The sequence below is a fragment of the Neodiprion virginianus genome, chromosome 1, assembly GCF_021901495.1.
Source record: "Neodiprion virginianus isolate iyNeoVirg1 chromosome 1, iyNeoVirg1.1, whole genome shotgun sequence".
NCBI lineage: Eukaryota > Metazoa > Arthropoda > Insecta > Hymenoptera > Diprionidae > Neodiprion > Neodiprion virginianus.
Genome location: NC_060877.1, coordinates 19866601 through 19877892, shown reverse-complemented (window position 1 = coordinate 19877892; position 11292 = coordinate 19866601). Strand labels below are relative to the sequence as shown.

At 40.7% G+C, this 11292-nt stretch overlaps 1 protein-coding gene across 2 annotated transcripts; it reads right to left on the bottom strand.

The window, feature by feature from the left end:
- Positions 1-8244: 8244 nt before the first annotated feature.
- LOC124296678 (uncharacterized) lies at positions 8245-9833 on the bottom strand. 2 transcript variants are annotated; one of them, XM_046746905.1, is made up of 3 exons: positions 9619-9833; positions 9185-9358; positions 8245-8376 (listed from the first exon to the last, which is right to left on the bottom strand). In XM_046746905.1, the coding sequence occupies exons 1-3, from the start codon at positions 9749-9751 to the stop codon at positions 8318-8320; spliced, it is 366 nt and encodes a 121-aa protein (XP_046602861.1). In that variant the 5' UTR covers positions 9752-9833; the 3' UTR covers positions 8245-8317. The 2 variants fall into 2 exon arrangements, with proteins under 2 accessions (XP_046602861.1, XP_046602862.1); XM_046746906.1 differs by having other exon boundaries at positions 8307-8376; positions 9179-9358.
- Positions 9834-11292: the final 1459 nt, after the last annotated feature.

The window sequence follows — 11292 nt, the reverse complement described above, 5'->3', positions numbered from 1 at the left end:
CGCAAAGAATTATAAGCGCTTACCGCTCCTCAGCCACACCAGAAACTCCCCTACGCCCGTCTCAGCCATCCCAACCACAATAACTTTGCTTTTTCTAAACTTTCTCGCCACGCCACTAACGCTATCGGTCGCCAGGACTCAAGTGACGGCCGGGTCCTGCAAATCGGAGCCGCAATTCGAACATGCCCCGAACATAGGCGCCATCCATAGTCAAAATTTTTCCCGCTCGCATTGGGGTTCTCGTTACGCAATTCTTACAATCTAGCGTATCGCTAGCGTTGAAGTCCGCTGTCGCGGGGTGTTGATTGGCTGTCCCGTCTCGTGTACCCCGTAGCTTGGCAGTGGCGTGGTGATGACTTCGCGAGGGTACCTTTCGTCAGTTGGGCGAAGGAGGGGGGGGCTACGGCTCGCCGGCCACCAACGGGAATCTCGTCCGCCTTGGATTCCCTCGCGGCAGAGCTCTCCGTTGACGCTCTCTCCGTAGCCTCGTGTGAGGCCCTCCTTTCGTCGCGATCCGCCGCGATTGCCATCCAGTAACATCGTTCGGATTTGCTGCCGATCCCCTGTCCGAAGCCGCATTTACTCGCCACCCAAAAAAAAATAAACAAAAATCCTGAAAAGTCTTATTCGCTAAACCGGCGATGGTCCCCTCTTAGAGTCTCGGATGCGTGACTATTGTCCTGGCGCTCTTTTTCGAAATGAGCCGCGGTCTACTTCGCGTGCTCCCTAAGTCGGTGGTCCGTCTAGAGTTCGGGGAGCCGTGTGGAACGCGCAGTAAAACTGCCACGTTACAATATATATATATATATATATATATATATATATATATATATATATATATATGTCGGGGTGAAGCCTCGGAAAGGCCGAGAGGATGTAGGATTTCCATTTCGTGGATTGCTCATTGTAAAAAGCGCGGTGATCCCAACACATCGGGTCAATTCGCTTGCTTTTCCGTGTTTTTCGATTTCATCCAAGCGTTGTTATAAACAAACCATTTGTTTGTTCTATATTCAAAGCATGTTGAATAACGCTTAACGCTTGATACGGCGGACTCATTCAAAGTTCAAGTTTCGAATTCACTTGATGATGCATCCTCTTTATTCTTCTCCGACATATATATTGTAACGGACAGCTGATTGAGGTCACCATCGACATCAGCAATGCCCACACATACAAAAAAATCACAACAACAACACACGGTGACCGACGCCTCGTTGACAACACTGACTCGAAGATCCTCCGGAAAGGTCATGGATAAGGAGGAGACGACGAAGATGTAGCGGTTCAGGAAATCGAGACGAGTATAAATAGGAGAACCGCGGAGAACATCGTCAGCAGTTGACCGCCATAGCGCCGTACTGTCTCACCCAGGTTTTGATAGCGAAGTACTTCTCGTCTGGAAGGCACTATCGAAGTTAGCTGCAGTAAATTGTGATGCGGAACTTCAAGCGAAGCACTTAGATCCGACTTAGAGACATATAAGTTAAGTAGAATCCACGATAGCACGGGATGTCGAGAGCGATAGGAATTATTTCATAAGAGCTTACAATAGAAACTTTGAGCCGTGAAAGTAACCAGAAGCAAAACGTAGAAATTCTTGCAATATTATTTTATTTTATGTTCATTTTCACGGCTAGTTTATAGAATTTAGATTGTTTGAGCGCATAGCGCAGCACTGTAATGGTTTATTTCAATTAAAACTTACTTCGGTTGATTATCAGCTATTTGTACAACGAGTCTGTTTCTCTGTCCCACCCGGTTTGTTTATTCAGTATTTCACCTTGTGTAAAAAAATCCGACAGGCGGCCAAGGCTGTCCCTGGTCTGCAGGATCGGCGTTGTGTTTGGGTCATCAACCCAAGATTAGAAGTAGGAAAGTGACTCTGTTTACTCCGAGTTCGCAGTCAGAAGGTAGCACCGGGAAATCCCTGTCCCCAAACAGGTGACATACACCCTTAGAGCATATACAGTATGGAGGCAGCCTGGTGGCAGAAACAGTTTCCCCGAGCCGGTGAAAGAGAGGGATATAGTAAGACGAGTATTCCTCTCTTTCTACGGCAAGAGCGTACCTATCGTAATTGAGTGCCCCAAACATTGCGGCGATATTGTAATCCGAATGACATGTGTTATACATGCTGTGACGTGGATTTTTCCCGCATCTCGACCACTCAGAGAAAATGACCGAGAACTTACCGCGTGCACAATAATTTGGCGTCCACGATGTACCTTGGATCTAAAAACAATATCGCGAAGTTTTGTTGGGCGCCTGGCGTGATCAACACGCCTCGAAATCGTTAATGCGCTATACCTCGGGAATATGTTCGGTAGCTCGGTACCGCGGAGAGGTGAGGGGTGATTTTTTGGTTGAGAGAGAGAGCGCGAAATACGCAACACCAACACGTTATTTTAGCAAACTATTATAGAATCAAAATAATATATTTCCAGCCAACGATAATATAAAAGAAAAATAATAATTCAAACGTCACTCTTTGCGACTCAAAATACAAAACAAGAGAAATAATAATTCACAAGTCGCTCTTCGCAATTTGTTCGTAAATGTTGATGGGTCGATCCGAGAAGGATAATGAAGGAAATCGTGCACTTTATATTGATAATAACAACTTTAATAAGAAAATAATGGTAACAAAAAGATCGCGCGTGCTGAACTCGATGCCATGTTTTCTTTTCTATCGGTCGTCGGTCTTTGCTTCGCCGCGAGAGGCGCTCACAGTGATAAACGATGCCCGCGAAGTTCGGTGCTCGAACACGATTCGAAGTCCCAAACACTGAGTGTTCGGTCCTGCATGCCCGAATGTTCTATTTTATAGTTTTATTGTAGGTCAAATAATTTCCTGACTTTTTGAACTTTCCCAAACTATGACGGGAGGTAATACCAGACCAGGTTTGACCTACGGGTTTTTACGTGCTGTAAAGAACGCACATCGATTGTCCAAGAAATAACCATGCCTGGAAAGGTAGCAGAGACAAGGTCAGAATACAGCCAATGAATTTGGGACCACAAAAATGTTCGTACCTTAGGATAAGTGTCCCGGGGGCGTATTATTTTCTTATCGTGAATAGTAAATCACATTTAAACAAACAAATAATTTATTCGGAAATGCAATCTACACGTATCGGTTACAGTTAAAGTGCCTAATATTATTTGACTGGACTCTAACTGATTATTCTATAGCAGACTGAAGTACGTCTGAGGGAATTAATGAATGTACAGCAGACTGAAGTATGTCTGAGGGAACTACGATAGAGAACCGGAAGAATGTAGTGCCTCCGTGATGGTTCTCGAGTAACTGATTTTTGTTTAAAGATGAAAATTATGCCTTAGGCGGTAAAGACTGAACCCGTAAGGGTGGGAGGCAATGCCAGGTACCTCCATGCGTGGTCCGGTATAGGTTGGAACAACCCTTGGAAAAACCCAGAGACGCCTACGTCACATTCGCGAGACCCTAGGCGTAGGACCCTTAGCGGGCAGCTCATGGCAACGCGTATCGTGACCACTTGGACGCGGTAAACGGGGAAAGTTCGTGATCCCAAATTCATTGGCTGTATTCTGATCTTGTCTCTGCTACCTTTCCAAGCATGGTTATTTCTTGGACAATTGATGTGCGTTCTTTACAGCAGGTGAAAACCCGTGGGTAAAACTTGGTCTGGGATTGCCTCCCCTTATAGTTTGGGAAAGTTCAAAAAATCAGGAAATTATTTGGCTTACAATAAAACTATAAAATAGAACATTCGGGCATGCAGGACCGAACATTTCGCGCGCCTTGAAAGCTCTAGCTTTCAACAAATCAATTTGGCCTTATAATTATTTCTTAAAGAAGTTATTGTAACCCTTACACATCACTTCACTTTATCACTGTTAATGCTCTAACACTTGTCGAGGTTGACCATAGGCTTATATTAACCTGATTATTCATTGTCTTTCTCAAGTGGAAGCACACAGACCTTTGTCAGAGCTCGCTTGACGATGCCATTGCGCGTTTTGACACTGACAACTCTAACGTGTCCATCTGTCCCTGTGTGGATTTCTGCTATTTTGCCCATGCGCCATTGCATAGGATGAACGTTGTCGTCCTTAAGAATTACCAAGGCCCCGAGCAATTTCGGACACATGGAAGACTGCACCCATTTCGATCGGTGCTGTAATTGGCACAGATACTCACGACTCCAACGTGATCAGAAATGTTGTTTCAACTGTGCCAGGTGTTGATACCGAGTTGAACGATTTGACGGTAGGTTTTGGAGGTCTGGTTCAGGGATCGCGGTCAGTGGTTCGCCTATTAGAAAGTGTCCTGGTGTGAGTGGCATTAGGTCACTCAGGTCATTCGACATGGGCGATAGTGGTCGCGAATTTAAACAAGATTCGATTGAGGTAAAAATCGTGTACAACTCTTCATATGTTAGTAATGAAGTTCCGACTACCTTTCGTAAGTGCGTTTTTGCGGATTTGACGCCTGCTTCCCATAGCCCACCAAAGTAAGATGAGTAGGAGGGAATAAAATGCCATGTGACCGATTGTTCAATTAGGGAATTTTTTATGACCGATTCATGCGCTTCGGCTTGTAACAATTTACCGAGTTCCTTCAATTCATTATTGGCGCCTACAAAATTAGTATCGTTATCGGAATACATATGCGAGGACCGTCCGCGGCGTGCAATAAAACGTTTGAATACATTTAGAAATCCCGTAGCTGAGAGGTCAACGGCTACTTCTAAATGAATGGCCTTTGTAGATAGGCAAATGAATAAGCACAGGTAGGCTTTTTCCGATTTATTCCGCGAAAATTTTATATTGAATGGGCCTGCGTAGTCAACTCCGCATTTTAGGAATGGACGTGCTGGAGGGACCCTTGCTGCGGGTAGGTTACCCATTAACGGTCGCGTAGCCGTCGGGTGATTCCTAAAACATGCTATGCAATGGCGCAAGACGCTCCGTATTGTATTACGACCTGACAGCGGTCAGTAACGACATCGTAATGATGCGAGCAGCGCTTGTGGTCCAGCATGTAGTAGTCGATAGTGCTCGTTGCGTATTATGAGGCGCGTGAGGCGATGTTTCGCTGGTAAAATTATCGCATGTTTTTGAGCATAAGGCAACTCGGAATTTTCCAACCTGCCTCCTACTCGGATGATTTCCTCTTTGTCTAAAAATGGATGCAACGGCAATAATTTGCTCTTAGAATCGACACTGCGATTCTGCTTGAGGTCTTTGACTTCGGTGGAAAATTCTTGTCCCTGCATGAGTGCGATTAAACAATTAAGAGCTAGAGCAAGTTCCTTGATGTCCAAGGGTCCAGCTTTGCGATTTCTCTGACTCAATGAATTATATTTGAAACGCAAGCAATATACTGTGACTCGAATTAGTCTATTCAATGATGAGAACCGTTCAAAGATTTAAAAATCACGTCTCACGTTGAGAAATATCACACTCGTAGGCTTGCGCTCTGGGACGTCTGCAGTGTGGCACGATTTCTCCGGTGGCCAGTGTTCTGACCCAAGAGAGAACCAGGCCCCTGCCACCATATTGCCGTCGTCTCCAAGAGTTGAGGGTCGATGCCCCGGGAAATGACATCCGCAGGGTTGTCCTCTGATCGCACGTGTCTCCAGAGGGTACGGTCGGTGATCTCCTAAATTTCTGCCACGCGGTTTGCGACAAACGATTTCCACTGGCAAGCTTCGCCTCTAATCCAGGCGAGAGCGATTGTTGAGTCACTCCAGTAACCCACATTATGAATGGCTATCGTCAGAGCTCGAATTGCCCTTCTGCTTCGACAAGTAGTAATCATGTTATGGATTCTGCGTTGAAAAGGCGAAACAACCAAATGAACACGCTTATATTGTACAGGATAATCCATCATAACCGTTGGACGGTCGCAATGTCACATGCAGATTGACATGCCGCGAGGATATCTTCATGGAGTGGTGAACTATGTTCAAATTACATTACTTCGCAAAGGATGTTAGAAACTCTCATCAACCGGGAGAAGGAACTGTTTCGCACAACCCGCAGCTTCATAGTTACCTCGAATCTCGGATACTATTTCCTTGTATTTAATATCTCAGAGGGTATAAAAATAATCCTCAACGTCGATGTCAACAATTGTTTCATATATCCATAGTAACATGAATAAAGTGTTCCAATATTATATATAATCATTTTTTGAAACCCTTTTCATTGGTAAAATAGCTTCGAACATAAAATTATTTCATTATTATCAGTAGAGTTGTGTGTAACAAGCGATGTACAATTTCAGAATGATTTCGATACCTGTGTCGAAGAATAGTCATGCAAGGTCGTAGCGATGCTTTATAAAACGAGACCACAACGATTCGTATCCGTTTTGTTTCAATCGTATTTTTCGACCATATTTCCAAATATCTACAAATGGTGAATAGTGATATTTATGAAATCATTTTGAAAATACTTCGTGCTGTGTAAAACTAATATTGCGCGATATGTTTTAATGTAAATGGGACAGTCTTTTACAACCGAACACCTTTGTGACCGACACATTTTTGAATTAGCTGAAATTTTTTTTACGGGTTCTATACCGAAAAAATAGAGATACGTATTAGAGGATTTTTTATTTGACATACTAGGGGCTTCGCCCCTGCGCGCTTCGCGCGCCAACCCCATCTCGGCGCTACGCGCCTCGTTGTTCGGCGCTTCGCGCCTCACTATTTCCTTACGCATTGTCTAGTAGACAGGCGAATTCCTTCATGTTGATTTGATGACAGGTCTGCAGTTGCTGTCCACTTCAATTCCTTCTGTGCTTACTTTTCTTTTTTTCATCAATCTAAGCTTCCATTCGTTGGTTGAAAATTGGTGTTCCTTCTCTATAGATATCGATCTATCTCCTTGACTTGCTGAATGATTTTTGCTACCGCTCTGCCCGTTATTCTTCAAAATCACCTTCTTTATATTATTTTTTTCTCTATATTTGCGTTGCTGTTCATTCCGCAAAACACCTCTTTCTCTTGTGGTCAACATAGATCCTGGTCGTCCTCTTACCTGGTTATACGAATATTTGATGGATATTATTCTATGGCTTATTTGGTTATTCGCACTTACAATTTTATTTTCCTCTTTCTTTTGTGATACTTCCGACCATTCACCATCTTCATCGCCTTGTCTGCTGCTTGAAACTCCTCCTTTCTCCATTGTCATCGTAAATCCTGGCTGTCCATTTGACTGTTTGGTGATATATTCAGATTTACTATTATTTGATTGTTACTTTTCATACTTATTACTCACTATCTGAATTTTATTTTGGTTCTGTAACACATCAAAGTGTCCACTGTCTCCGTCACCGGTGAAGAGTAGCGAGAATTGTGTTTCATTTTGTGATCCGATCCGGTGTGGATGAGTTTGTTCTTCGCGATACACGATTAAACATATCTTAAAAATGTCCGCAGCTGCAACTAATTCTGCTTCTCCCCCGTATATTCCATTTTTATTCATATGTGATTTGTAATGACCAGGTGACCTAATCACAGCACCGTTTGACTCATTACCTGTAATAAAACCCGCAAATGTAGACCAATTATCCACTATATTTGAAACGATACTCAGTCTCACCTCTGCGTGTCGATCTTCAGTGCCGTATACATAATACGCCGACGCGCGAAAAAGACAATTCCCGTCGGGAATCATCTTGATAATTTTCGTTTGCATGTTCATTTTTTGCGCGTCAGAAACAGATACCTATAAAGATATTTGTCAGATTGTCATAAACAGCCGATGACAGCTGTCAAAGGGTTTGCTAGATGCATTTTGTTTTGTTTTCGGGATCTCACCCAACCGCCAACTTCATGCATATACTATTGTTATTATAATCTTTTTTTTTACTATTGTTATTATAATTTTTTTTTTACTATTGTTATTATAATCTTTTTCTACGTTCATTTGTTTGAAACTTTTTTATTAGATAGAGAGATTTCGTAAAATAGAAGAGATCGAAAATTTGATAATTTGGTGTTTTTTGGCTTGGAAGACTCACTTTCAAAAATTCATAACGCCGGTTCTATTTGAGCCGGAAAGTTCGTTTTTTTCATCTCAAAGCTAATAAAATGAATTTTATTACAACAATTCTTTTATTAACGATTATTCCGAAATTTATACTGTTATAAACAATTAAAATCTTTCAATCGATTTTTAACAATTGCCCCAATCTCGTAGCGAGTTCTTAGCACAACCATCGTATTCTACGTCAAATTTTTTATCCATAACGTATTTTTAATTGATGGAGAAATTATTATTATTTGAGGAAAACAATTAATTTATCTAGCGCGGCACGTCACATCGGCGCGCGGATTCCATTGCACGCGTCATCATCTTGCCTCGTATCGTTTTCCTCTGTAATATAAATGATTACTCTATATTTTTAATTGAATAATATTATTTATTAGCATATAAGACTTTATAAAAAATTTAACAAAAAAATAATAAAATAAAAAATATTGTGGCAAATAGAAAATTAATTTACCAAGATTTTAATACATTATTATTAGTTAATAAACACCTTGTGCTTCAAACAAACGAGCAATTTTTTGGAAAACTTCATTGTTCTGTATTTCGTTCAGGTTGAACACGTCAAATATATTTGAAAATTGTTCGTCTTTGAATAATTCGGAAAATTCGTCATTACTTTCCATTAAATCGGAGAATATCAGTCGGGAGAGAGCAAGTTGAAACAACGTATGAGCTCTTACTGCTCGTGCATAAGCCTTTCCTGATAGAATGTGCTTCAAAGTATTTTCTGCATAAACGGTTCCAAGACCTTCTTCAAGGCCACTACCTCCCATAACGAAGCCGATACACCCCAAGAATGATATTAGTGTGTGGAACCCCCCTAATCTAATGACGACCAACAATTGGTCTGCCAATGACGAAGCCGCAACTATGTCACGAGACTTGGCATATAGGGTTTGATCAAACGTAAGAATACAAGTTCTCAATTCCAAAGCGTCTGCTTCGCTAATGGAATGCTTTATCGCAGTGTATAGTGTAGACTGGGCCAAAAAAACAAAGAATTTTTTTTTTAATGGTACTGTAAAAACATTGTTCATGACGACAAATAAAAATTATCCTGAAAGTTTGAGCCCTTAATATTAATATTAATAGAAATTCAACTTTGTAAATAGGTAGAAATGCGCACATTCACCTGAATCATCGCTCTCAAGTCTTGGCACTTCCATGATTTTTTTTAAGCTCTGTTTCTTTATTTTTTCAGTTATTTGAGATGCCTTTTCTTGTCCTGTGTTGTCAGAATCTGTTGTATAAGCAAATTCATCGCTTTGCAAAATGCCTAGTCTTTCAATAGATTTCTCATATGTGTCTAGATTAAAGAAATTAAAGGAGAATTAAAATTCAGCTACAAGAAATGCAGTAGAACTTTAATTATCCGAGCTATTGTGGACCGAGAAGTCTTGATCAAGAGATTTGAATAGTCTCTTTATGTTACATCACACGACTCAATTTGTGCCTATAAAAACTTAGATAATGCAGACTATTACCCGCCATAGTTCGGATAATACAAGTTCTTCAAAATGTAATGCAAGCTTGAATAAGAGTGTCAGTAAATTTGTATTTATGTACCTGCATGACCAACAAGTTCTACGACATATTCTGGCCAATTCGGCAAAGCAGGGCTTTGTGATTTTATCAATGATTCTAATAATTTATTAGCTGTTTTGTTTCCGTATGGTGGTGATGCAAATTTCGCCAACATGTGTCCCTTTTCATGGTCGGATCGTATCCAGCTACATGGTACGCAGTCGATTGTGAAAGTACCGTCTTTTTTGGTCTCTTTGAATTTTATGAGCTGAAATTTTTTCAGTTCAATGTTCATCTCCGACATCTGAATACACAACAAACAATTAATTATGAATGATTTATCGCTACTTTTTTTCAGGTTATGTCATACACGTGTAGTTAAGGCATCAGCATCTTTCCCAAACTAAACCGGATTTACCTTCCTTTTCAATTAATTACACGTCTTAAAATGTATAAAAATACAACTGCTAAATTATGAAGTACTAAAATATACTCACTTTACCGAAAATCGAAGGTTTTCCTCGAGGAACACGTTATGTTGTTATGTCGTTCTGCGTCAACGCCGGCAATGGCGAATTTGGCGGGCTTTCTCCCGTACCTAATCCAAAATCGCAGACTCGCCGCTTATACATACATACACTATCTATACTCGTGTATGTTAGGTCCATAAGGGTGTGTGACGTTCAGGCTGTTTTCAAATAGCAGTAATATGGTATGAAGAATGATTCATGATCCGAAATAATTTTCTTTTATGGAGCGATATAAGTTTCAAGATAAAGTTCCTTTTTTCGCTGTTTCGTTTTTTTTTTCAATAAGTGCCCATATCAAAACCGAAAATTGTACATTTTTTTCTATTGCAATGATTTTTTATTTTCTTGACAGTGCTATTTGAACCAAAGAAAATCTTACCGTGAGATTGGAAATTAAATGGGGAATTTAGGAATTATACAACATTACATGTGAAAAATCCGCAGTTTCGAAATGCTCCTTGCATTATAGGTAATGATACTTACAGGATATGGGACAGGGATACGAATGGATATAGTACAGAAACGATATAATTCACAGAATTCATATTTGAGGGTAGTATTGAAAGTATATTAAGATTAAGGGCGTTGCCTAGCTAGAAAGCGCGGGCTACTCCGCTTCCCGCGTTAACCGTGGCGAGAGAGAGGGTAAAGAAACAAGTGAGACGGAGCAACCGAGCTGTCGCCGGAGTGGGGCGGGTGACGCGGGCTAGCCTCTTCCACCCCTCACGGGCATTCGGTTTCAAATACTTTTAAACAGCCCAGTGTATCGCGCTCGGCACGACACAGCACCTGATGAAAAATAGAAAAAAAAGTAGACTCCTTTCAGATTCCACTTGAAAAATTTACTAGTAATACAGAATTTAATAAGGAACCCGAAACTATTTTTTTTATAATTCAAAAACTTGTCATTAATGAGGTAAAAATCATCAAACATTTGAATTGTTTATAAAAATTGGGATTTTCAATAATGTTCAACATTGCATTTTTTTTATGAAAGCTTATTCGTTCACCTTCCGAATGCACTGTAAATGATGTCTTTACGTCGAATAGAACCGGATATATGCGAGCTCCTTTTGCATCAAAATTGAATGATTGTCTTGTAACTTTCGAAAACAAACATAATTCGGACGAACACCAAAATGCGTGTCGATTCTTTTTACCTTTATTTCATGTGAAAAAAAGTATG

Bases quoted from the DNA above. Each gene is read 5' to 3' on its own strand.
- LOC124296678 (XM_046746905.1), bottom strand. From the start codon at position 9,751: ATGTTGGCGAAATTTGCATCACCACCATACGGAAACAAAACAGCTAAT. The intron at 9,359-9,618 runs GTACATAAATAC...TCTTTAATCTAG, and splicing joins AGAACTTGTTGGTCATGCAG to ACACATATGAGAAATCTATT. The intron at 8,377-9,184 runs GTGAATGTGCGC...TTTATATTACAG, and splicing joins ACTTGAGAGCGATGATTCAG to AGGAAAACGATACGAGGCAA.